This window comes from Micromys minutus, assembly GCF_963924665.1.
Source record: "Micromys minutus genome assembly, chromosome: 9".
Taxonomy (NCBI): domain Eukaryota; kingdom Metazoa; phylum Chordata; class Mammalia; order Rodentia; family Muridae; genus Micromys; species Micromys minutus.
The window spans coordinates 55,353,358-55,376,605 of record NC_137978.1 but is presented as its reverse complement, the minus strand read 5'-3'; the positions used below and the strand labels follow the sequence as shown (position 1 = coordinate 55,376,605).

The 23,248-nt window shown below is 51.4% G+C and overlaps 1 protein-coding gene across 4 annotated transcripts in view; it reads left to right on the top strand.

Annotated features, from left to right (window-relative positions):
- The window catches only part of KAZN (kazrin, periplakin interacting protein), a 344,563-nt gene that overhangs the window by 226,218 nt on the left and 95,097 nt on the right, over nt 1–23,248 (top strand). For all 4 annotated transcript variants that reach the window (XM_080921808.1, XM_080921806.1, XM_080921807.1 and 1 more), the window contains exon 2: nt 21,537–21,728. In XM_080921808.1, the coding sequence (XP_080777934.1) occupies nt 21,537–21,728 (192 nt within the window). The remainder of the gene's footprint in view (nt 1–21,536; nt 21,729–23,248) is intronic.

Here is a 23,248-nt window from a genome sequence, read left to right as displayed (position 1 = left end):
TCAGAGGTATAAACCACTTTGAACAGTGTTTTCCCAGGGACCCTTGCAGTGGTTCAGTGTTTTGGAATGATTCTTATTTTTGACCAGGGCAAGAGCAGGTTTAGACATAAATATATACATATGCTGATTAGGATTTCTAGATTCTGCTTCTTAGAAGCCGTGTGGCATCCAATAAGTTACTGAACGTCCCGAACCTCAGTTTACCCTTCTTTAAAGTAGGGAGTGCTTTTACCCATTTGAGAGCTGGAGTTTGAACAGGAGTCTAATTACTGACGTGTTTATCTGTGGGCCCTGGAGCTATGGGTGCTACCAAGCGACAGGGGAATTCTCAAGGTCCAGAAGGACTTGAAGTGTGTTCAGTTGTGTGTGTGACATTGCCACCCATATCACTGTAGTCAGGACTGTTGAGGTTTTGGTCTTTTTGGTGTGTGATAGTTTCATGTAGCCCCAGGCTTGCCTAGTACCCTCAGTGCAGCCAAGCCTAGCCTTGAACTCGGATCCCCTGCTTCTTTCGGCCCTCCCCCTGCTGCTGGGATTCCCAGTGTACATCACCAGGCAGGTGTATATTGGGGTTTGGTCAAGCAGGTGTCTCGGAAGGACCGGCTGCTGCTCTGGCCTTGTGAGTCACTGGGGATGCTGCACAGTGGTTGCCACACACCCCTGATATTCTCAGTAACACCCCAGTGTGAGTTGCCAGGTCTGGGTCCATTTGTCACTCAGTCTGCTGGAGGAAGGGTTTATGCTTCTTTTCATCTTCTCAGGGGAGGCGGCACCCACCACCCTGAGGTTCACCTCTGTCCTCATGATAGTGTAAGTCGGCAAAAATGGTAGATCAGGTGGATTTGCAGGCAGACAGGTTTTTGCCCCAGCAGATAAGCCCACACCTCATTAAAGCTGGCCAAAACGATCACCCAGGAGCCCTGTGTTGGCTGAGTCACTGAGGGTTTCAGCACTCCAGAGAGGGGAGCCAGGCTGGGGAGGTGTGCACGAGTGTGTGCGTGTGCGCGTGTGTAGTTATTTTAATGGCTTTTCTCTCAGTAAAGGCGTTGGATGTCATGTCTATCGGATGAGTGCCTTCCAGGGAGGGGGGACGTCGGGTTCACCACCAGTTCCCCAGGGCCACCTCCTCTGCAGCCCCTGTGCAAACCTTCGAGATGGTAGAGACTTCAGGCTTTCTCTCGTTTGCTGCTTGGATGCTTTCAAAAGAGGCCAGATGGAGGACTCAGCTCAGGGTGATTCCTCTCAGCTCTTGCCCAATATCCACAGCTCTGCAGATGCTGTAGAAACCCCTGATCTGGAAGAAATTCCCAGCCAGGTGGCAACTGCAGGTATGTGGGACCTGATGCCTCGGCCCTGGCCTGGAGACACTGAATCCTGGCTCTGGAGAAGGGGCCGGGGAGGGCAGTTGTGGTATCTGTCCCCAGTGTCACATGCTGGATTTGGGGTGGGGGTGGGGTATACCAAGGTAACACCCACCACCTGGCACCTGGTGGCTGATCTGCAGGTGCCTGGATTTGGAAGGTGGCACAGGCTAGTTTAGGCTGTAACTTTATCTCCGGCATTGAATGTGTTTCATGCCTTTTAATTGTATGGAAGCTTCAGAAGGCCCTCCCTGGAGAATGACAAAGAAGGTGCAAACAGCAACCTAGTCTCCTGGGAGCTTTGGTCCCACACCTACCTACACAGCGCTGACACCAGGCTCCTAACTTTGAAACTTTGAGCACCCAGGCAGAAAAGAATGTGCCCTTTTTCTCAGGACAGGGAACAATGTGTTCTTTCCTTAGGGCAGCTCATTTGCTGAGGGCCAGATTTTTGCTCTGATGCAGGTGCTAAGGCCTGTTAATTCCCATGGCCAGGAGACAGCTGGCATTCTCCCCAATTCACAGATGAAGCCATGGAGGCCCAAAGAAGTTAGTGGATACTAAATATCTGTTCCAGATTGCCTTTGCAAGAATGTTATTCTTGGTAGTTTGGCCCCCTGCAGAAGCTGAGATTCTGAAAACTATGATCTTTTCTTTCAGTCTTTCTGTTTTTAATTTTAGTTTTTTAAGACAGGGTCTCATGTAGCCCAGGCTGGCCTCGAACTTGGTAATGGCAGACAATGACCTTGAAATTTTGGACCTCCTACCGTCTATCCCTCAAGTGCTAGAACTGTAGGCTTACTCCTCCTTTTCTTCTTTTGAGACAAGGTCTCAATGGGTAGCCAGGCTGGCATCGAACTTACAGAGACTGTAGAGTGCTCGGGCTACACCCGCATGCACTCCCACGCCCCCACACCACAACAGAGGGCACTAAGTGTTTCAGACTTAAAGCTCTGAGTATTTTTGTTGTTGTGATGTTTCCCTTCTGAAACAGGCTTTTATTTAGGCTGGCCTTGAACTCCTGACCCTCCTACTTCTACCTTCCAGTTCCTAGGATTACAGGCACAGGGCTGTACTGTTGTGTTTGCCTTCTGTTGCCTTATGCAGTGCTGGGGATGCAACCCTTGGCCCTGTCCATGTGGGGTAAGCACCCTGCCGGCTGAGTTACATTCCAGCCCTGCATTTTGACACAGGGTTCCACAGACAAGACTTTGAAAACTTGCCCTTTGTCTTTTTGGGGGTCGGGGTGTTTTGGAGGCCGGGCCATGCATCCAGGCTTCCCTGTCTCCTAATATCATTACCAGCAGTCTTTTTTATCTCCCATGGGTGTCAGTAGTGGACACAGCCTCTTTAAACTAATGACTAGTTTAATCCCCCTGCCCCCTCCATTTTCATCCGTGCTCTGGCTTCCTTTCTTAGACTCCCGTAGATGGACCACATGGGTCGGTTGGTCTTGTGAGCTCACCAGACCCTGCCTGTCCGGAGCCAGTGCCTGGCTGGGTTCTAAGGAAACAGAGGAAACCAGCTCTCACCTGTGATTCATCTCTTCTTAACTTCTTCTGGTCCCCAAAGCCACCGGTGGAGCCTGTTTTTCCAGCCTCTCCGAGCCCAGCCTCCACCCGCCCTGCCCCAAGTCCCTTTGGACACCTTTGTTGCTGGTGCTGAGGTTCTGTGGAGGCAGCTCATGTAGCTGTGCGCCGGTGCTCCCTCCTGCCACGTCACATTCCTCTCTGCCCTGGGAAGGACCACCCGGAGGGCTGTCTCCTTCACATCTTTGGGAACTTGTACCCTTAGGGGTCAGGGACTTAGGTGTTAGCGGGTAGGCATGTCCTGTTTTGGACCCTCTGCATGCTGAGTTGAGTAAATTCAGTGGTCCAGGCTGGTACTGGGTATCACTCCTTCCCTTTATGGGTTCGAATTTTACATTTGTTTATTTATTGATAAGTGCGAAGGCCCTTGGATACCTGTTGGGAATGGCTTTTGCCTTCAACCACTTGGGGCCCTGGGACAAATCTCAGGTTTTCAGGCTTGGAGAGTATTGTTGTAACCACTGAACCAAATCTCAAAAACGGATAATTGTTGAAACAAAGTAGCCTAGGCTCACCTTTAACCGCCCTAACTTCAGATCTTTCTGTAGCCACCTCCCAGGTGTCAGGATTGCAGGTTGTGTCAACCCGTTGTGCAGTTGTAGTCCCTTTAAAGGTGTGGGGACAACTTGGTCCTTACCCCCTCTTGGTCCTGGTGTGTCATTATTTGTGACTGCCTAGCTTTGGCTCTCTTCCTTATCCTGGGGATATGCCTAGAACAGAAAGGTGACCTGTGTTTTACTGGGAGGCGGGGTGTTCTCCAGGGCTCAGGGCACCAGGCAAGGCCCTGTGATGTCTTCTCCGGACATCAACCTGGGGCCATGATTTGGTCATGTTTGCTTCCAGTCTATGTGCTATGCTACCTCGCCCTGGGTGACAGGTGTGACCTCTCTGTCTCCTTTCAGATAAAGCATAAGGGGTTGGCTCTATCGCCACCCACACACCATGGGTACTTCTTGCTCCCTGTGGGCTTCTAGTGTCTGACCTGGGGTGGGAGTCATCGATGACCCAGAGCAGCCTTTCGTGGGGTGGCGGGGCAGATTCCCTCAGCATTCCATCAGGCGGTCAGGTAGGCAGGCATCTCTATCTGTGTCTTTCTTGGGATCCTCTAAGTTCCTTCTGCCACTCAGGCAGCTGAGAAAGAGGCGAGCTTGCATTCTGAATGGTCCCCTTCCAAGGCAGGAACCCCAGAGGCAGAAGCTCACTCTGGCTTCTAGGGCAGATGTAAGGCTGTTCCTGTAGTACGGTTTTCCTGCCATGGTTCTACAGGTGTGGGTAAAAGTGTTTGCCCTGTGGGAATGATCTAGAAGGGTCCCTCTCTTTATAGTGTTGAACAAAACCCTGCTTTTTTGGGAAGAGTTTATTCTGAGCCACATGTGAGTGCCCAAGGCCCAGGGGGTCCTGGGTGGGATTCCATTTCCAAAGGTGAACTTGAGTAGCCACAGAACAGAAGGAAGTCAGGAATCAAAGCAAGTACCAAGTCCACGCATGGGGACATCAGCTAGGCAGGTGACAGCAGAGCAAAGGCTCAGAGATGCTCTCTGATTGCATACTTAGCTTTGAAGTTGGTGGAAGCTAGGGTCTGCTAAATCAATACATTCCAAACACCCTACCTCAAAGTCACAAGCCTGTGAGGTCAGATCCATGTTAGGTAAATGGCGTCTGCAGGTACCAAAGAGATCCGTGAGATAATTTTAGCTCTTGACCGGCAACATTCCTTCTCTCCCAGGCATGAGTTCTAGTCAGTTTTAACTAGCCCTTCGGAGAAGGAACGTCAGTTCACAGTAGGGGAAACTGAGGCAGACACCGTGAGACGGATGTTTGACAGAACTTTCTGAAGCCTCTTGGGGATTGGAGAACCAAACTGTACATTTAGCTGATTTGTAATCAGCCACTTGTGACTGGTGGTCACTACTTCAAATGCAACCAGGGCTCCCAAAATGCTTCTATATAAAAGCCTAAGATGTTTGCTTTGCTGGGGCCGTTCCCTAAGGCATGACTACTGGACCATCTGTCTGACTCACCTGGGAACGTGTTATCTTTAAATGTCATTTTTGAGGCCCTGGACCTAACCAGATAGAAAAGAAAAATCTGAAAATGGCCCTTTGAATAGGGCATTTTAAAGATTAACTTTATTATATTTTGGCATATGTGTTTGTGTGTGTGTGCACGCTCTTGTGTGTGTAACTGTCGGGGCCAATAGAGATGGCACATTCCCTGGAATCATTAGCTATTAAGTCTTGACTGAATGTGATACCATGGGAGACAGAGGATCCTCAGGGTTCTTCAGAGTTAATCAGTATTTTTATTTCAAAATTCAATCATTGTACTAAAAATATTCCTTCCCATAACTGCATAGTAGAAATTGGCAGAAATACGTGTAGGGCCATCTCAGTGATTGCTGAGATTTCTGTCCTAATCCCAAGCCAAGATTTATTGAACAGGTTTTACAGAGCTGAAGTCAGCATCTCACTCAAGCAGCAGTTTTTGAAGCAAATGTTCCAACAACACGATCCAAAAATATGCTAATTTTGTGTACACTGAGGCATGCTGGGAAGAAAATACCAAAAGTCTTTGTTTTTCATAGTTAATATGTTAATGTTTCTGTAAGAGCAGAAAGTTTTGTATATCTAATTAAAAAACACAGAAGTCTTGGATCGGAGCTGAGGAGTTTTAGACGTTTTCATTGGCTTTGTATGGCAAGAGGGTATGCGTCGAACACAGAGCAGGGGGCGTGTGGTGTGATCGGAGCCAAGGCCGCAGTGAAGTCACAGCATGCAGTACAGGTGGGTGTTGCTAGAATCACCCTAGGGTCACATAATTTTGAACTTTGCTTAGTTTTGTGTGTTCAGATTATAGACTTGTTTATGATTTCTTTATGATGCTCACCACATCCAGGCCCCATAGGCTAGGAAGCTGCGGTGCTGAGGAGAGCGATTTTGTGGATAAGGAGTGGCCTGTGCCTCTGGGCCCCTTGCTGTGGAAGTGAGGACCTTACTGGTCTTTGGTTTGCAGATTCCTGCTTGTATTTCTGACACAGGCTTTCTTTACATAGCTCTGCCTGGCCTTGTGCTACATAGACCAGGATGACCTTGAACTCCCAGTGGTCTCTCTGAGGTTGCCTTCTTTCCCGGTGCTGGTGGTAAATGCTGTCACACAGCCTTGCCTTGAAGTTTTGTTTATTTTTGGTTTTGTTTGGTTGGTTTTTTGATAAGACAGGTCCTTTAGGGCAGAGGAGGCCTCCTCCTCAGGGTCCCATTGCCTTCTGTGAATCACTCTCTCTCCGCCCTTCTTCGTGAGCAATTCAACTGTTGATACCCCTCAGGTTGGCTGTGCCTTTGTCTCTGCGTCTCCTTCCTCTCTTTCTTTGGTCCTCGCTGTTGTGGGTGGGCTTACACTAGACCCCTCCATCTGTTGGCTCTATTCACATGGAGCTTGGCCCAGTTGGCTTGATACACCCCAGTAGGGTCCCAGGTGAATGTCCCTGTCACCACCCTCTTGGTACTAAGTGGGACAGCTGGACTGGGGGTGGGCTGGGGTGGCTTACTCTGTGTCTCAGAAGCATTAGCCCTTTACAAGCGTGTATGCAGGGGACATGCTAGGTAAGAAATGCATAGCTTCTCTTCAGAGTCTAAGGGCTGCCTGGGCTCCGGGATGTCACATAGCTGGACTTTCCTGAGAACTGTCTGGGTCTTTGCTGTGATGGGAGTTATCTGCTTGTCCCAAGAGTCACTTGGCTTCTTGAGGGAGAGTCGAGGCTTGCTCCAGGTCAGGCAAGACAGAGATGGACTAAAGCTGACACTGCATTTCTTGGTCACAATTGATTTGGTAGGTGGAAGTTCTCACCAGCCAGGTTGGTGCCCGGGATTGCAATTCCAGGAGGGAACGACCTGACTGTGGTGCAAGGGGCTGCTTGCTTGCTGCTCACTTTGTTTCTTTGTTCCTTCCTTTTTTTTTAATCCTAGGTTAGCGATAGTGTAAACATCTCTCATTGGGCCCCTTGAAAACCTCAGCCAGCTGTGCTACATTGTATATGGGTGTGCGTGGGTGCTTGGGTGGCCTGCGTGGGTGCTTGGGTGGCCTGCGTGCCTGTGTGTGTTTTGTTTATGACCTCCACCCCTGCCTGCCTGTCTCGTGAGCCCAGGGAACATGCATCCATCTTCCTTCCACTGGGACAGCCACAAGGGACGTGCAGTATTTTACGGGTATCAGGAGAGAGGTCACCAGCCTAAGGCCTGGACCATCCTTGGTGTATATGGTTGGAAGATGACAAAATGAGAAACGTAAGAGCCTTCGGTTCAGCTGAAGAGAGCAGGGCCAGGGAAGGCTGATGCACAGGCGTGGAGCCTCGGCCTCCACAGCTGTTTTCTGAGTTTTGAGTTTTCAGTGCCCAAGCTCTCAGGCACGGAGCCCCCTGCCCCAACCCCTCGCCACCCCATCCAGACCTTGTCCCCCTTCACTTCCAGTGTTCCTTTATTGAAGTCAGACACTTCTCCATGATCGTCCACTGGCCAAGCTGGAGTCTGTGCCCTGGTGGCTTCATTCTCCCACGAGAGGCATGCAGCAGGCTTGCAGGAAGCCCTATCTTGACCCCTCTCTGCCGGCAGCTTGGGCCAGGGACCTGTGTGCGCGTTTCTTGGACTTCAAGAATGGGTTGAAGCCGCCCTAGCTGCTGGGACCTGCAGTGGCCCTGGCGTGAAGGTGTTTAGTGTCGAGAACCCCTAGCCCTGGATGGTGGCATCAGGAGGACCTCGATGGGTAAATCATACACAGCCTTTGCCTGGCTGGTTCGAGCAGGTCTACACAGTACCAGGCCTGGTCTTGTAATCTGCATTCTGTGAGCTGGGTGGGAGACGGGGTGGAGAGCCACCCGGAGCTTCCATCCACATTTTTCAAATACTTTTCCCCTCTGCTCTCCCAAGAAGGCAGCTTTCAGCTAAGAAGAGGCCTGACCTTTGAACTGTTGGGGGAGCCCAGACAGCCAAGGTCTGGGGTGGGGAAGATGGGACTTATTATTGGGATGTCAGCAGCCGCTCCAGGCAGGAGTGAGATGCATCCCTGGTTGTAAATTAGAGAATGTTATGAGAGGAGAAGATTCCCGTGTGGAACCCTGTATTAACACTGCTGGGGACCGTCAGCCCCCTGACTCCCCATCTACTGGAAGCCCTACTCTGAAAGATCTGTCAGCAAAGAATGTTCCTGACAGAAGGTTCCAGAAGCCTTCAGGAACAGTGCTGCCAGGCAAGAGGAGAACCAGCTAGCTCTCAAGGAAGGAGGAGAAGGGCGAATATCCCAACTGTGTGTGGTAGTCTCACACAGTAGGTCAGGATGTGGAGACTAATTCAATCTCTTACCAACCTTGTAAGGCAGATGGGAGCATAGAGCCTTAGAGAGGCAGGGTAGCTTGCTGGGACTCTGGAAAGGTGGGAGAGACTCAACGTAACCTTCTCACCACTGAGCCCCCTTGTTCTGCAAAGGCGCTCAAAGCTAGAGGTCATAGAAGAAGCTCCCATATTGGAGCCAACCACTGAGACTGCCCCTCAGCCCCTTAGCTTTTGCCTCCTCCTTCCCAAGAACCCCACCTTCCTCTTGATCCTGATTACACAGTTGGTGTTGTAGTAACCTCTTCAACCTGAATAAGCCTGTGCATTGAAAACACAGTTCAGTTAATTGAATAATTGAATACAAGCTGCGTGCCTTGATTGGGCAGATCAACCAGTACACTATTCCCCAGCTATGAGATCCCTTATAACTTGCGGTTTCTCCAGGCCACGTGCTTCAGCTCCATCTTCCTTCCTTCCACCACCACTTCCTCCTCCTCTTCCGGAGACCCTCTCTTTTACCTCTCTCCAACCCTCCAGCTCCACCTTTTCTTCCCTTGCCCAATCACCCGTTCACACCTTTATTTTGCAAATTAAAATGGGAAGAAGGTTCTGATGAAGTCACTGGAGTACCTGACTAGGCAGCCCTTCCAAGGGAAGCAGAATTAGCATCAAAATACAAACAGCTCCAGGACAGCCCACCACAAGTTGGCCTATGTTTCCTTGTCCTTTTTTTTTCTTTTTCCTCCTTTTGTTTTTAGTTAGGGACTCACTTAGCCCCAGCTGGTTTTAAATTCTCTACATAGCTCAGGATGACCCTGAACTTCTGATTCCCTTGCCGCCACCTCCCCAGTGCTAGGATTTTAGGCGTACATTGCTGTGCCGGAAATCAAAATCAGGTCCTTGTACTGGACAAGCACTCTATCAAGAGAGCTCCACCCCCAGCCCAGCCAAATAAAGCATCTGACACATTATCTCCCCTCTACATCTAGTTCAAAGGGCGTAGCTTCCTAAAAGGAGGGGCGGTGATAGGGTCCCCATTTTGAAGTTCTCAGAAACTGATAGCAGAGATCTCTAGGGATAGGTCGGGCCTCTTTGGAATTGGTGCTCACAGTCATGACGGGGGTCCTAGGAAGATAAGGGTGGACAGAGAGCAGCTTAGAGAAGTGTGGGTGTGCCCATCCAGGAGGCTCTGTGCTGCAGTGGACAGGAGCGGGTGGAGGACCACCCACCCTGAATGACAAGGCTGAGCCACCACTTCTCCTTCTAATGAGAGCAATAAAGCACACCACTAGGTTCAGATAGTAACATAATAGACGAGAACCCACTGAAGACAATTAAAGGCCATATATTGGGACGTGGTTGTCTGGGCCCATTGCAGAGCCTCCTTGGTGTAAGGACGCCATCTTGTCCTATCCAATACAGGCATCCTTTCCCTGGTCTTGAGGCTGGTCTACATCTCAGGCTTCATTTGCAGTTATATTTATGAGGACTGGGTGTTGGGGCGGCCCTGTGGCCCATCTCAGAGCAGCACCCCGGGATGTAGTGATGTGGGGGGTGGTGATATCTGACAGCCAGGAGAACAAGACTCACTGGCCTGTACTCTTGGGCTAGGCTTTTATTCTTCGTGCCTCGAATTCCTCACTGAAGGAGTCTTGAACCTCTAATTCTCCTGCCTCCGCCTTTCCTGCTAGGACTATAGTTACACCGTGCCGTGCCCAGTTGCCACAGTGCAGAAGACAGGAACGCAAATCCCCGTGGGTGGTGAGCAGGTTCTCGCTTCAGCTTAGCTACAGCTCCAGTCTGAGGCTGGATGTTTCTGTGGCCTTCGGCCTAGCAGAGAGCCCTGGAGCCACAAAACTAGGTGGCCCAGAGCGTCCCAGGTCCTTCCTGGGCTGAAGACTGATAAGTCCACACATGCTGGATACCAATAGGATTCCCGAGATCCTGTCCGCCTCAGCCTGCCTGCTTCTGCTCAGCCCAGCGTAATTTTTCAATTAACTTGATTGGCTAGAGACCCAGGCACCCTGGAGTGTGGGAAACAGACCCAGGCCGGAAGTGCCCCCTCTCCTTTGGCTGGCCTGGGATTCCAGAGGGAGGATCTTATTTCATTGGGGTTGGGGGGAGGACACCAGGATGTGATCTGGTGCCCTCTCTGAGATATTCCAGATGGCGCCTTCTGGGAATCCCAGCCACTTGGCTCTGGGGGAGCCTACCCTCCTTTCCCGTCCCAGCTCTCGATGGGACCAGTCTCTCTCTCAATAAAGGAACTTTACTGTGACGCAGTTTATAAAGCTAGTCCTGCCGGGTTTCATAAGCGAAACGTTTCAAATATGCATAGCGTTATTTTCTTCCCATCTGAAGCAGCTGTGCAGTCAGGCAGGTGGATAACGAGGAGGGAGTTGCCGGCATTTGAGGGTGCCCGCCAGTGCTTTTGAGTCCTGTGTCCCTGATAGTCCATTGGGGTTAGGGACGAGTGTCTGCTGTGGTCACACCACCTGAGGCAAACTCGTTGTCTTTCCCTCTGTCTACAGGTTCTGCTGACCCGAGTTGGTCCAGACATCTGGCTGGCTGACTTGTGTTTCCTGAGGGCTGATACTGTGCTAGGCTGTAGGGAGAGAGCTTTATCACGTCAGCCCCGGAGGCCCACTGTGACACCTATTCTCTATACAAGGGGGAAAAGGTGACTCTCCAGGGTCAAAGAATCACCATTAGTGTGTCTGCTCATGCGTATTCCCCCACCATTCCATTCCCCCCTCACCCCCAACTCCCCTTCCCAGTCTTCCCCCCAACCCCCCCACTCCCTCCACTCACCCCCCCTCGCAGAGGCCAGAACAGGGCATCAGATCCCTGGAGCTGGAGTTGCAGGGTGGTTTAGAGCCGCCGGCGGTCATCCAGAAGAGCACATACCCTTAACCCCTGAGTTATCTCTCCTGGAAGAGGCAAGATTTGAACCAGGGAGCTGACTTCAGAATCGGGACTTATCCTGGCCTCTATGGTCATTTTCACAGGGGATCAAGAAGAAGGAGCGAGGTGTCACAGGACAGCTGGAATCTCCCAGTATTTGTCTCTGTGGCCCCTCCAATTCTGTTGCCTTGTTTGGACCAGTCTGGACTTGAGTTTAGTGCTTGCCTTAGGTGGGGTCTAGTGCAGCACACACCCCTGTGTAATGTCGACCCCAGGGGAGCCCACACCCAGCCCACACTTTCCTATGTGTGACGGCCGCGTCCCCCTGTGAGGTCATTCATATCTGTCCCCTAGGCAGGCTTGACATACACTGATGTATTTGACCTTGAGTTGACATTTGAAATTGGTTTAGATTCGACCAGCCCAAGCACATTTTCTAGCCTGACTTCCAGTTTGATCCAGTCCACTCAAGGTAATGAATCTATACCCCTCTCTGAGTCTCAGTTTATCCGTCCGTACAATAGGAATGGAAGCCTGGCTTTTGCATCCAGAGCTTCTCACCGCTAGTCAGGATGAACCCGTTCTGATAGTGGCAGGGGTTTGCATCGGCTCCATGGATGCCAGAGGCAGCTTGGGCTCTGGAACAGCAACCTAGGGCGCTGGACTGGGCTGGGCTGGGCTGGGCTGGGCTGGGCTGGCTCAGATGATAGGTACAGCTTGCCATGAGCTCTGGGCCTCCTGTGTTGAAGGCTTGGACCACTGCATGGTGTGGTGACGAACGCCTGCTCATCTGTTTCCGTCCCGTGTTTCCATCTTGTTTTCTTTAGGTAGACAGAGGTGGGAAGTGAATTGGGAAAAGCTAAGCCATGTAAGGAAGTGCCGGCTGGTGTCTCTCTCCCTCGGGGTAGTGGGCCTGCTGGAAGCTTAGCCAGGCTGGATGGGTGAGTGGGCAAAGAAATACATACCTGGAAGAGAACTGCTTCTGTCTGTTGGAGGAAACAAAAGCTATTTAACCTTTGGGGAGGTCGGCAGGGGCTACTGGGGGGAGGGTACATCATTGGCTGGGGTGCTGGGGATGTCTCATACTCGTGAGGAGGAATTCCAGGTGCTCTGGAAATGACTTTATAACGGAAAAAGATGCTTAACCTAGCTACCAGCAACCTCCTCTGGTAAGGCAAAGGTGGGGGGCACAGGGCAATGTGCCCAGGGCCATGCAGGCCCTGGGCAGGGGGACAGCGACCCCACTCTTCATCTCAGGACATTTCCGGGTTTTGCACATGCCTCCACCCCACTCTTGTTCCAGGCCGATTCCCCCAGTCCCATAACACTTTGGCCCCATAAGAAAACAGGGGAGCAGGCAAGGACTATCTGGTGACTTCTCTGTCACTAACCCATGGATACCTCCTTTCTAAAGAATGACTTTGAGAGGGAAGAAGGCCACTCGAAGAGAAGCCCACTTTGAAGTCTGTCCTCTCTGGTCAGCTTCTTTTTTGTGGTATTTCATAGGGTGCCGTTTAGGGAAGGGGCTTGGTTTTGAACTTTGGGACCTGACGAACTTCTGAGCTGAGGTGTATCTGAGCCATCAGAACCAGCTCTCTGACCTTGAACCAGCCAGCCCATCTGTCCAATCTCTGCACCTGCAAATTGGGGTTAGCTTGCTTTTGCCTCACTGGGGAACACAGGACCTCTCACACAGGCTAGACGGGCTTTGCTACTCTGCCACGCCCTCAAGCCTTTGCCTGCGCTGATTGGTCCAGATTCTACCACCGAGTCACGCCCTCAGCCTTTGCATCTGTAAATTGGAACAGATGCTGCTTGCTGTCCAACTCTTCTGTGTGTGATGGAGGAGGGACTCTTGGTCCAGGCTCAAAGTCAGCCTCTGGGTGAACACCCAGCCCAGGCTGTGAACTCAAGAGCTGTGTGGTTGGTGCTCCAGGATTCCTTCGGGTAGCAGGAGAGGGCAGCGGGAGGCTGGCCTCTGGGGACACAGAGCAGTGGAAACAAGTAGTTGAGGAGAAAAGCTCATAAATCTTAAGCAAGTAAAATCGACTCCTGTGTCTGGAGAAGTATCATAGCTTGCAGGGCTTGGCATCGCGCAGGGAGCCTTCATGCTTATAGGGGTGGGGGCTCCTCCAAAACGGGCAGAATTGATTTGCCAGGATTTTTTTTTTTTTCTCTTGCAAGTAGTAGAAAACTTGGCTCAGACTATCAAGAGCATTCAAGTGAGTGTTCTTGTAGGGAAGAACTGAGGTGTAGATCTCTCTTCAGATGTGGTCTGAGTTACCTTGGCTACACTTTGTTGGTTACCACTCATGGGGTTAGCAGCCCCAGAGCCCACCTGGAGTCTGATGATGAACTCTGGGTGGGCGGGCTTAGGTCACGTGCCTTCCCTTGAACCGATCACAGTGGTCAAGGTGTCAGCATCGGTCAGTCAAGGACCCGTTTCCATTTGTGAAAGACAGGGATGGGGGGGTCAGGGGAGGGTCCCCCAAGAGGTGTTTCAAAGCCCAGTGATGATGATGCTGCGTCGTAAACGGAAAGGGGATCTGGAAAGGTGGCTGTGAAGGTAAATGCTTGCCACATTCGAAGGAGAACCGGAGTTCAGATCCCAGAACCCCAGCAAAGATGTGTATCTCTCACCCCAGCTCTCCTAAGAAAGACAGGAAGTAGGAACAGGAGAATCTCGGAAGCTCACAGGCCAGCGAGCCCCGCATATGCCATGGCAAACTCAAAGAGAGTCCATCTGAAATAAAAAGTGAAAGTTAAGGACTAGCTCCTAGGGTTGTCCTCTGACTTCTAAGTATATACGTATGCTATAAGTAGCCCGTATCGCTATATATGTATAAGTAAGTATACATGTATGCTGTTAGTAGCTCATGTAAGTACACATTCATGCACAAAATAATAACACGTGAAGGGAGTCTTTATCCAGTGATGTCCAGGTTTAGCTCCCAGCAGAGCCTAATCCATGGATGTAAAGAAACTGGGAAGGAGTGGTGGTCGAGCCAGCCTTTTAGAAGTAGTGGCATTGTGGCTCAGATCCTAAGTTCTGTGTGACTCCTTGTACCAAGAACCTAGGATAGCCCTGTCAGCCCACCAGATTTGGGTGAGCTGTAGTTAACCTGATGCTTCTAATAAGACCCAAAACAATGTTTCCACCGAGGGCTAGAGGAGGTGGCCATCCCACCCTCTCCCATCCTGCCCAGCCAAGCACATGATAGTAGCTGACTCCTTGCCGCCACTAAAAGCCCGAGCCAAGATTCATTCACCTGCTCTCCCCCCAAGCCAGACCCTGCAGCCACCCGCTGCTACCCTATCCCAGCCAGACAGTGTATTCGATACTGGAACCACCCAGTGAGGGATGTGTGCAGCTTCATGATGGCCAGGTCTCCGTCAGACCAGGGAGTCCTGTGTTCCCTGGTGACGATGCTCAGATTAAATTTGAGTCTGTCCCTACACTTAGGCTTCCTACGGTCTCCCTCCCAGGGCAGGGCTTTTAAATGCATCAACGGAGGGAGCATAGCCCGTGGTCAGTGCACCACCCTGTCCGAGGAGAAAATTGGAGCTCTGAGATATTGAATATATAGCTCAGTTCCCTACTGGGGGAGGATGGGAACCATAACCCTTGAGGCAGCAAGATGATGAGGGATGAGTCCAGTGTCCTCACAGGAGAAGTTTAATCTGCAGGGCAAGCCGATGCTCACCATGCCTAGACACACCTACAGTGGGGTAAAAACTACATTACCCAGGGACTCTTGGGGAGGGGGGAGTGCCATGTGTGACAGCATCAATTGAAGGTAGTTGTCCTTCCTGTTTGGGAATGGAGCTTCCGAGTGGCAAGATCACATGATGTGACAGTCCTTGAAAGCTCCAGCACCGTCTCTGCCACCTACGAGGGACAGTGGCCTGGGGATGTGGGGGTTGAGACAGGCAGAGAACCTGACTAGTCGGGACAGTGGTGGTCTGAGAAGAGGGGACTGTCTCCAGTTCCCCCTCCCTGTACCCAAGCAGGATCAAGACAGGAGCAAGGCAAGCCTAGACCAAGAAAGGAGGAAGGTCCAGTCCAAGGGAGGCTGCATTAGTTAGTCCTAGAGCTACTTTGGCCTCTGCAGCCCTACTAGCTGTCAGCACACACTGGGCACCATTGTATCCTGGCCCTTCCTGTGTTTTCCTGAGACTCTTCTGACCATCACAGGATCCAGGGCGCTTTCAGAGCTATCTTTATAGCAACGGACAGTCCCTGCTTAATGACCCCTGCCCCTCTCAGGTGGCAGGAAAAGATAGAAGCAATGGTAGTGACTACTCAGGAGGTTTGGGAATCCTCTGCCCAACCATGGCGAGAGGGGGTGGTGGGGGCATTGAGTGTAAGGCTATGTCTGTAGTCTGACACCCTCGGGAGAGAGCAACCCTGCTTAACCCCACCCCCGACTGTATCCCTCAGCTTCACATCCCTTCAGATGCCTTGATGGGTTCATGGAAGGAACTAAGGAGCACCCTAAAGGGCCAGGGAGGTGTTGCCAGTACCACTCAGAAGACCTTACTCTGTCCTGGGCTGCCGGTACACCTTTCCCAATTCTGTTTTTGGGCGCCCCTCGTCCACTGTCTCATCCCATCTTGCTTCCAGTCAACCATGCCAACAGCACAGGACTCGGCCCAGACCCTGCACTAGCAAGACCAGCCCAGGCCCGGCCGCCTGCCAGGCTCAGGGTGGCCCAAAGAGAGACAAGCCAGAATCTCCCAAGTCTCTCCCACACAGCACAGGGTTGCCTTGTGGCCTTCGGGAAGGATCTTGTCACCTAGCACAGGGCCACCAGGGGAGCAGAAAGGGTGGCAGCTGTGGTTTCTAAAAGACTAGAGGGGACATGTCTTAGTCACCCTCCTGGGAATATAGGGCCTTTTGTCCACAGTCCAAAAACAGAAGTCAGTCTAGAGAGCTACCAAGATATCCCTTTGAGGAGGCCAGCTAGAGCGGTTAGCTCAGGTTGAATGGCTCCCTCCTGAGTTTACTTTTCTGGAGAACATCCGACTCTGAGCTCAGGAGCAGGTATATGCCTGATTGGTGACCAAGTAGGTAGCCGGCAACAGTCCGTGGGTCCAACTTCCTCACACAGGCCCCTCTGCTCTGTTCCCTCTCACTTGTCTGAGTCTGCCCTGCCCTGCCCTGCATAAGGGCCTTGACTGCTCCCTTAGCTGACCCTGTGGGTCAGGGAAGCTGTGGCTCAGGGTTCCTTAGGTGTGGAGGCCATAGCCTTCTCCATGAATACAGAGGACACATTCTCTATCGTGACAGTGACATTGAGCTGGGTGTGGTGGTGAATTTTTAATTCCAGCCCTGCCGAAGTCTGCTGGGCCTCTGTGAGTTCAAGGCCAGTCTAGTTCCAGGATATCCAGAGCTATGATAAAAACAAAAAAAAGACGCTATCTCAAAACAAAAGAAATTGCTGATGATAAATTACCCTTGACCCCATTTAGAACTTTCCAGAATTTTTCTATCTAGTCTGCGGCTGTCAGGCAGCAAGTGTCTCATGTGAATGCAGCCCTACACAATGTGATGAACTTAAAACCATGAGATTGGGATCATATATAAGTTTTTATTTTTATTACTGTTAGCTCCATTGTAGTTCTCAGGGCCTGGAGTCTGTAGGTAGTAACACAGTGTCACGGTGTCAAAAGGCTAGAGGGAACCTGAGAAAGAGTTGCTTTGTTTAAGATTTCCCGCAGGCTGGGAAACCAGTCTTGGCTCCATTTTTCCCTCATTCAGATCAGATGCCAGGGGCCCACATTAGGAAGCAGAGGAGCCAAGACTGAGCTGCCTGGCCTGCCTCTACCAGAAACACCCAGCACTGTGGACACACGCTTCCTGGAGCCAGCACCGTGGTGCGTGTGACGAGATCCTATCTCTGTCTCCGAGAAACCCCACATGCTTCTCAGGAGCTGCAGAGACCATGGACTTGGGGCAGAGGCTGGGATCTCGAGATCTACTCCACCACAGAGGGCAAGAACGAGTGAGCTCCTGGAGTGGTTGGTGAGGATAAAGAGAGCATATGACTCCATTGTCACGCCAGCCCAGGACTGATAGTGACCTAGGCTTTGCTGCTGAAGTCACCCTCAGGCTGTGTTCTTCCCCAGAGCTTTCTATTTTAGCTCACAATGGACAGTAGATGGTCTGACCAGTATGGGGGTCCCCACAGTTACTGCCCAGAACTCTGTAACTCTCTTGACTTGAGCATGCCTCATGACCCACACTGGGATGTTTGTATGAGGAAATCATCAACCATTACTGTTTCCAGAAATGTCTCAGACTCGGAACTAGACTGCGTTCTAGAAGCTGGAACAGGGTGTGACATTACATCTCTTGACTATCTGTGGGTGTGGCCCTGTAATTTAACTTCCCATATACCTCACACCCCCGATATATGAAGCGGGTATAATAATGGTAGCTGCTATTTCATGCCTTATTGTGAGGATTGATCTAGTCATTGGTTGCCTCTTTATCACAAGGTGATGGTTGCAGCTCCAGCCATTAAAACTACTCTCCAAAGATAAAATATGGAGGGAAAAAAAAACATCAGTTTTTATCCCCCCCCCCCTTTTTTTTGTCTTTAAGTGGCATTCCTTCTCAAAAACAATTTTTTTCTGTACTCTGCTGACTGGATCACGGAAGCAACCTTAGTTGCACCGGGAGCTGAGGGGTAACATTTTCTTAAAAAGCAAAACCCTTGCAGACTAAAGGGGACAGGCTATGGAGTGGCAGGTCTCAGCTCCCATGGTCACCTATTGTGGGTGTGCCCTTTGGGGAGGGTACACTGCACCCCCTCTTCCTCAGGGAAGAGGCACCTGGGGCCTCTTGGGTTGGCAGGTTAGCTCCATGGGTAGCGATCAGCTCCCGGAGGCAGGAGTCTCCCAGCAACAGTTGCCTGCATGTGACTTTTGTTGGTCTCTCTGCACTCCGACCTGCTCCCTGCCCAGCAAGCAGTCTGAGGATTATGGTTTCCGGGTGCAGAGGGGCACGGTTCAGGGTATTGTTGCTTTTCTGTGCCTGGATGCGGACAGGGCAGTCCTGGAAGATTCCTTTGAGCAGGGCACGAGCGTTTGGCTCAGCAGCTGCCCCTTCCTCCTGTCTCCCCATGCCTGTCTACACTGGCTGGAATGGAGGGTCCATAGTGTATACTGAGCCCTGTCCTGTGCCTTTAGTCTCTTGCATCTGTGAACAAACGTGGCCTTGCAGCTGAGACACTTGGCTCGTTTCTTAATTACTCTGAGCCCAGTTACTTAATTACTCGGAACACCAGAGCCTCTGTTCCCATATACGAGCAATAACATTCATCTGGATTTACAAAGAGCACTGGTTCCCTCTAAGCATCCCTAAAAAGGCCCAGAGATAAATAGTGTCTTATCCAAGGGCACAAAGCAAGGTACCAAACCCTCTCAAGCAGGAAAACGAAGCTAACTCTCCGGGTCTTTCATTGTCCATGGCTTCCGATTCGCGTGTTCAGTTCATGCCTCTCTGCAGAAGGCATGGTGAGCTGTGCAGATTGGTGGCGCTCAGGCACTGTGGGCAGGGGTGCCAGGCACACTGAGGAGAGCTGGGATTGGAACTCAGGGCCTTAAGCATGCTAAGCACAGTTGCTATCCCTGAGCCACACCCCAGCCTCCATTTTCGCTTCATTTGCCCCATATCACAAGTAAGACAACTGAGGCTCATGCACACAGTCCCTTTCCTGTGCAGTGATCCCAACCACGTGACGGGTTGGCTCAGATGACGGAAGGGGCAGGGAAGAGTCGCAAGCTGTATAGCCTGCCCAGCCAGTGTGGGTTGAGGCTCTCCATAAGCTCACGCGAGGCTCTCATTTTCCCTTGGTTGTTTTAGCAACCTTGTTTTTCTGAGACTGGGCCCTTCTTAGGTGTGCCTGGTTCCCATTGGCTGCTAGTGGGGGGGGGGCTGGGCTGGAGGGTGGGGCCCCCATGCCAGGTACACCTGTTCCAGTGCGTGTGCCACCCCTATCTGCTCTTAGCGATGCGCAAGTTTAGCAACTGCTGTTCAGTTCTCCACCTCCACCCAATCCCTCGGGGTGTTCTAGCGACATCAGCCCCCGGGGTCACTCTGCTTCCTGCGCCTGTGGCTGTGGGACAGGAGAACTCCACGTGGAAGAAATACCTTACAAATTAGAGCATAGGACAGCACAAATGCACACCAAGCCTAAGTGTGTTCCACATGCTACTTGGGATATATTTACCCTAAGAATGGCCTACTGAGTCCCTGAGGTCTGGTCCTCCTGCGTATGGGGTTTTGGTTTGGTGGTTTGAGACAGGGTTTGGCTGTCCTGGAACTCTGTAGACCCCAGGCTGGCTTCAGACTCACAGAGATCTGCCGGTCTCTTCTGCCTCCACCACTGCCTTGAAGTGTGTGCTTTCTAAATCTGGCAGCCCGGACTGGTTGGGAATCCCTGTGGTTTGCAGTAAACAAGATCTCCAGGAAGAACCTAAAATTTATAGAAAAATTGACAAGGGATTGACAGGGTCTCTTGAGACCCTGCCACCTGTGCACAGACAAGAAAGGATCTTAGTGGCTTCCTCAAAGTGGCTTGAAGACACATTAGAAGCCATTCATACACACACACACACACACACACACACACACACATGCGCGCGCACACTTATTCAAGCAAAAACCTATTGCGTAGTGCATTGTCAATGGATTTGTGCTAACAGTTTCCCGCACTTGATTCTGACATACGTTGAGTATACAAAGTCAGGATGAGCAAGTGGAGGTCATGGATAAAGGAGACAGTTCCAGAGTCTTGGGTATCTTTAAAGACGGCAAGCCAGAGCAAGGGACACAGGTGACTGTGGCTAAAGCCTTGATCGATCTGACCTCCTGCCTGGAGATGTGTGCCTGGAGTGAGGGAGGGGCCGGGACCCAGTAAACTGACTCTGCAGGTTTTTGGACGGTCAGCAGCCTGCCTTGGAGTCCGGCAGTGTGAGAAAGAGCAGGCAGGCACCCCCGGCACCGGGATCTTTGGAGGAAGATATGTCTGAGGAGGCGAGCTGGAGCACAGACATGTTCCGTGTGTCACATGAAGGAGGTGGGCACCGGGAAAGCTGGGAAGTCGGAAAGGGCCTGGTGGCTGCGGCGGAGGTGACTGGGACAGGAGGGGACCGTGCTGGAGCTGCCTTCAGCAGAGGCTCTGGGGCTGTTTCCGGAGCTGTCACTGTGCGCTTTTACTTAGTTCTTTAACTGCCCCTCAGACGAGGACTCACTCTATTTTAGAGAGTGAGAGAGGGTAAGAGAAGTGTCTTAACTATGTAGCCCAGGCTGGACTAGACCTCATGATTAGCCCAGGCTGCCTGAACCTGCAGCAGTTCTCCTGCCTTAGCCTCTGAGGCAGGTGTTATTAAAAAGTGTCTGACCATACCTGGTAACATCGTTCTTGATACGACTTTGTAAGAGTGATCATCATGAAGGTCATCATGAAAACCCGCCACCTGTGTGCACCCACTCCTGTGCCACTGTCCCCAGCACCTGTAGAAGTTTTGGGATTATTGGAGCTTAGCAGGACACACTGGGCTTCTCAGGCGTACAGTAGCAAATGCCACTCCCACAAGCTCCCATCTTTAAGGGCTTATTACCCGGGTAGCTTCTGAAGACACAGGGGTCTCTCAAGACGCACACACAGGGTTGGATGTAGCTGCCTTCATGTCCCACACCCATAGTGCCCCCATTCTTGGCGCTATGCCTGTCAGTGGCTATGTTGTCTGTGAGGTGCAGAACCCCCAGGAGGCACGCGCTCTTCAGGATGTAACTATATCCCTTAGCACATGTGACACTGTGTTTGAATTCTGACTTAACACCAGGGTCACACCCGTGACATAGCATAACCTGGCCTTCCTGAGGTTTTTTTTTTTTTTTTTTAAGATTTATTTATTATATATAAGTATACTTATTAATATATGACACACCAGAAGAGGGCATCAGGCCTCATTACAAATGGTTGTGAGACACGAACTTGGGACCTCTGAAAGAACGGTCAGTGTTCTTAACCACTGAGCCATCTCTCCAGCCCCTTTCTGAGTTCTCGAACAGGCTTGAGCCTCTGTGGCCTGAGGGAGGATCAGGTTTAGGGGAGTCTATGAAAGGTCACACACAAAGCTTCCTTAGGACTGGGGTGGGCGACTCATGGTCAGAATGAGTCTGTGGCCACCGGGAGGACACTGAGTGGCCACAGAAGCATCGGATGCTCGGCGGTGTGGATTGTGTGCATGTGGAGAGGGCGGGGCCAGGGCCCAGTTAGGCAAAGGTTCTGTGTGGTTGGCTCATAGGAGAAGCCCCCCACCTCTGACCAGCTGCTTTTGTTTCATAGTGCTCCTGCGGGAGGAAGTGGTCCAGCTTCAGGAGGAAGTACATCTTCTCCGGCAGATGAAGGAGATGCTGGCAAAGGACCTGGAAGAGTCACAGGGCGGCAAATGCTCCGAGGTCCTCTCAGCCACTGAACTCCGGGTGCAACTGGTACAGAAGGAGCAGGAACTGGCCAGAGCCAAAGAAGCCTTGCAAGGTGAGTGACAGGCGACAGAGCACAGACTGCCTGCGCCCTCCCCCACCCCTCATTAGAGTTGCTTACAGGAGTACGCACGAGGGGTATCTTGGGTATCTTGCCAGCGGCTTTACCACTAAAGCAACGTCTCCTGTATCTTCAGCAACCATTAACTGCCCATTGATTCTCAGAGAGGGGTGGAGCCTCGGGAGCCATCTTTGATAGACCAGGATACTCACTGATGCACTGCTGAGTCTATCCTACGTTCCTGGGAGTCTTTGGGACTTCCTTGCCCAGGACTGAGCATGTGCTGGGCTCTGCTGGAGAAATGCCTGCAGCCCTGTTCCCGAAATATTGCTCATCACAGAAATATCACATATCCCCATATATCACAGCATACTGCTTCTGTTCCCCCAAAGTGGTCTCTCGGAAGGGCATAGGTTTATTCTCACCTCTCAAGCATGTGCAGTTTCCCTGTGAGGTGTGGCATCCAGCAGCCCTGGCACTGGGGAGACATTGGAACCTATGCTGGCCCGTAGGACGTTTCCATAGTTGCTTAATCACCAGCTGCCCAAACAATCACAGACCAGTGGACCTTTCAGCTTCCCTGAAAGAGCCTCAGCTCCCTTTCTCCTGAAAGGTTTTTTGCCCATGCTCCAGGGAAGCTTCTAGAAGGTTCCTTGAGAAAGGTAGGAAGCCCATCTACGATGCAGCTGCCACGGTGCTTTGAGAAGCTGGCCCCACAATGTCTTCAGAGAACAGCTTTTTGGGGCGTGCATGCTGCCTACTCTTTCTAAGTGCATTCAATCTTCTGACATTGTGATAGACGTCATCTGTAGATTTCCCACTCGAGAACTGTGTTAGTCCAGTTATAAAATGTGAAGGATTGCAAAAAAAAAAAAAGACCATCCCATGTTTTAAGTCAGTTTAAGGTTTGGGTCCCTAAGGGCTGTAGATTGAACGCACCTGCTAGACATCAAGAAAAGCTTCGTCCCTGAAGCCAGGGCTGGCCTGATACTTAGACCTTCATGGCACATAGAACAGTCCTGGGCAAGCATGTCAGGTGTGGGAGGCGGGCATCTGAGCTGGCCCACGAGACGTCATGCAGGGGGCCACAGTGGAGGATCAAAGGTTGTCCTTGGCAGGAGCCTGGTCACACATTGCTGTAGGGCGAGGAGTCTGGGATGTGAACTTCCTTGCTGTTCAGCTTTGTCCCAGGAGAGGGATTATGCTGGCTAAGTAGCCACCTGGGTCATAGCAGCCTTTCCTGACCCTGGTATGCCGAGCTCAGTGAGCAGATGGCCGTACCACACTTCACTGACATCCCCAGGATGCGCAAGGAGCCACTGAGAGGACAGTGTGTGGCTCTGAAGCCACTTCATTGGCGGGAATCTTACTTCGTCAGTGTCTTAGTCAGGATTTCTGTGGCCGTGAGGAGACACCATGACCATGGCAACTCTTATAAAGGAAAATAAAAAAGTAATTGGGTCTGGCTCACTGTTGAGAGGGTTAGTCCGTTATCACCATGGTGGGAAGCGTGA